Genomic DNA, 1,103 nt, shown 5'->3' with positions numbered 1-1,103 from the left:
ACAAGAAAGCCAACTTTGTAGATTAAGGAGATCAGAAGTAAGTTTATGTTCAATTGTAGGAACATAAACACATCAACTTATTAAGATAGTCTTTAATATGATTTTTAACAGGTATTAGAACATGGTGTTGGGTTGTCGACTGGCTCTGATTCTGAGGTCATTACACAGCTGTTGACCTCGTCCCCACCAGAAGGCGAGCCAAATGGTCCGAACTGGACTGCCAGAATTCGTCAGATGATGAAGAAAACACCCACAGCATACTCGCTGCTCATAATGCATGGAAGCTCTATGTATGCAGTTCGGGATCCATATGGAAACAGGCCTCTCTGTATTGGCCGGCTGACCAGTGGCGCAACTGCAGAGGGTAAGCGTGATCTAACCAAATAGCCAATCAAATCAAAGAGAATTCAGGATATTTACAATTTCAAACAGCATTTATGAATGTTGAGAATTGTTACATCAGCTTAAGCAGCTAATTTATGAAAAAATATTTAGGCTATGGTGAGGATAATAGGGAACTCTCGATTTGTGTGACGACGCGACGCTAGAACAGAATGACTCATGCGTGACCGTCCTACTTGGCATCCTACCTTTTCTGCATACGTAGATTTGGCCAAATGTGTTCCAGAATCTGCTCAACGAGGTGACCTTTACGTTCTCGCATGCGCAGATGACTTTCAGTGACGTCATTACGTTCTACGTCCTACCGTCGTTGTGCAATCGAAAGCTTCCTATTTGCATTTTGCATTTTCCTAACATTGTCAGCGCTGGTGGTTTGTAACAAATAGAAAATATTCATTTTAATAACTATTTACAACATTAGCCTTAAGAAAGGTATTGTTTTCTTAACGAATGTGTTTATCTTTGTATAAATTTACACAAGCAATTTTATGTTTCAGAAAAAGATGTAGATATTGAAACAGAAGGATGGGTAGTGTCGTCCGAATCCTGTTGTTTCCAGTCTGTAGGTGCAAGGTACTTCCGTGAAGTTGTTCCGGGTGAAATAGTTCGCCTGTCTAAAGAAGGGATCAAGTCAATGGCGATTGTTGATCGACTTGGGGAGGCACCCCCTGCCTTTTGCATTTTTGAATACATCTATTTTT

General features: G+C 40.6%; 1 protein-coding gene across 1 annotated transcript; it reads left to right on the top strand.

Moving 5' to 3' along the window:
- Positions 1 to 111: 111 nt before the first annotated feature.
- Positions 112 to 998, top strand: LOC117120085 (amidophosphoribosyltransferase-like; the record flags this gene model as incomplete). Its single annotated transcript, XM_033265085.1, has 2 exons — positions 112 to 364; positions 900 to 998. Coding segments are annotated over 2 exons (352 nt in total), but the record flags the coding sequence as incomplete, so codon positions are not given.
- Positions 999 to 1,103: the final 105 nt, after the last annotated feature.

The sequence above is a fragment of the Anneissia japonica genome, unplaced genomic scaffold (assembly GCF_011630105.1).
Source record: "Anneissia japonica isolate Jap-2015-1 unplaced genomic scaffold, ASM1163010v1 scaffold52303_len1103_cov92, whole genome shotgun sequence".
Classification (NCBI taxonomy): domain Eukaryota; kingdom Metazoa; phylum Echinodermata; class Crinoidea; order Comatulida; family Comatulidae; genus Anneissia; species Anneissia japonica.
This window is presented reverse-complemented; position numbering and strand designations above follow the sequence as displayed.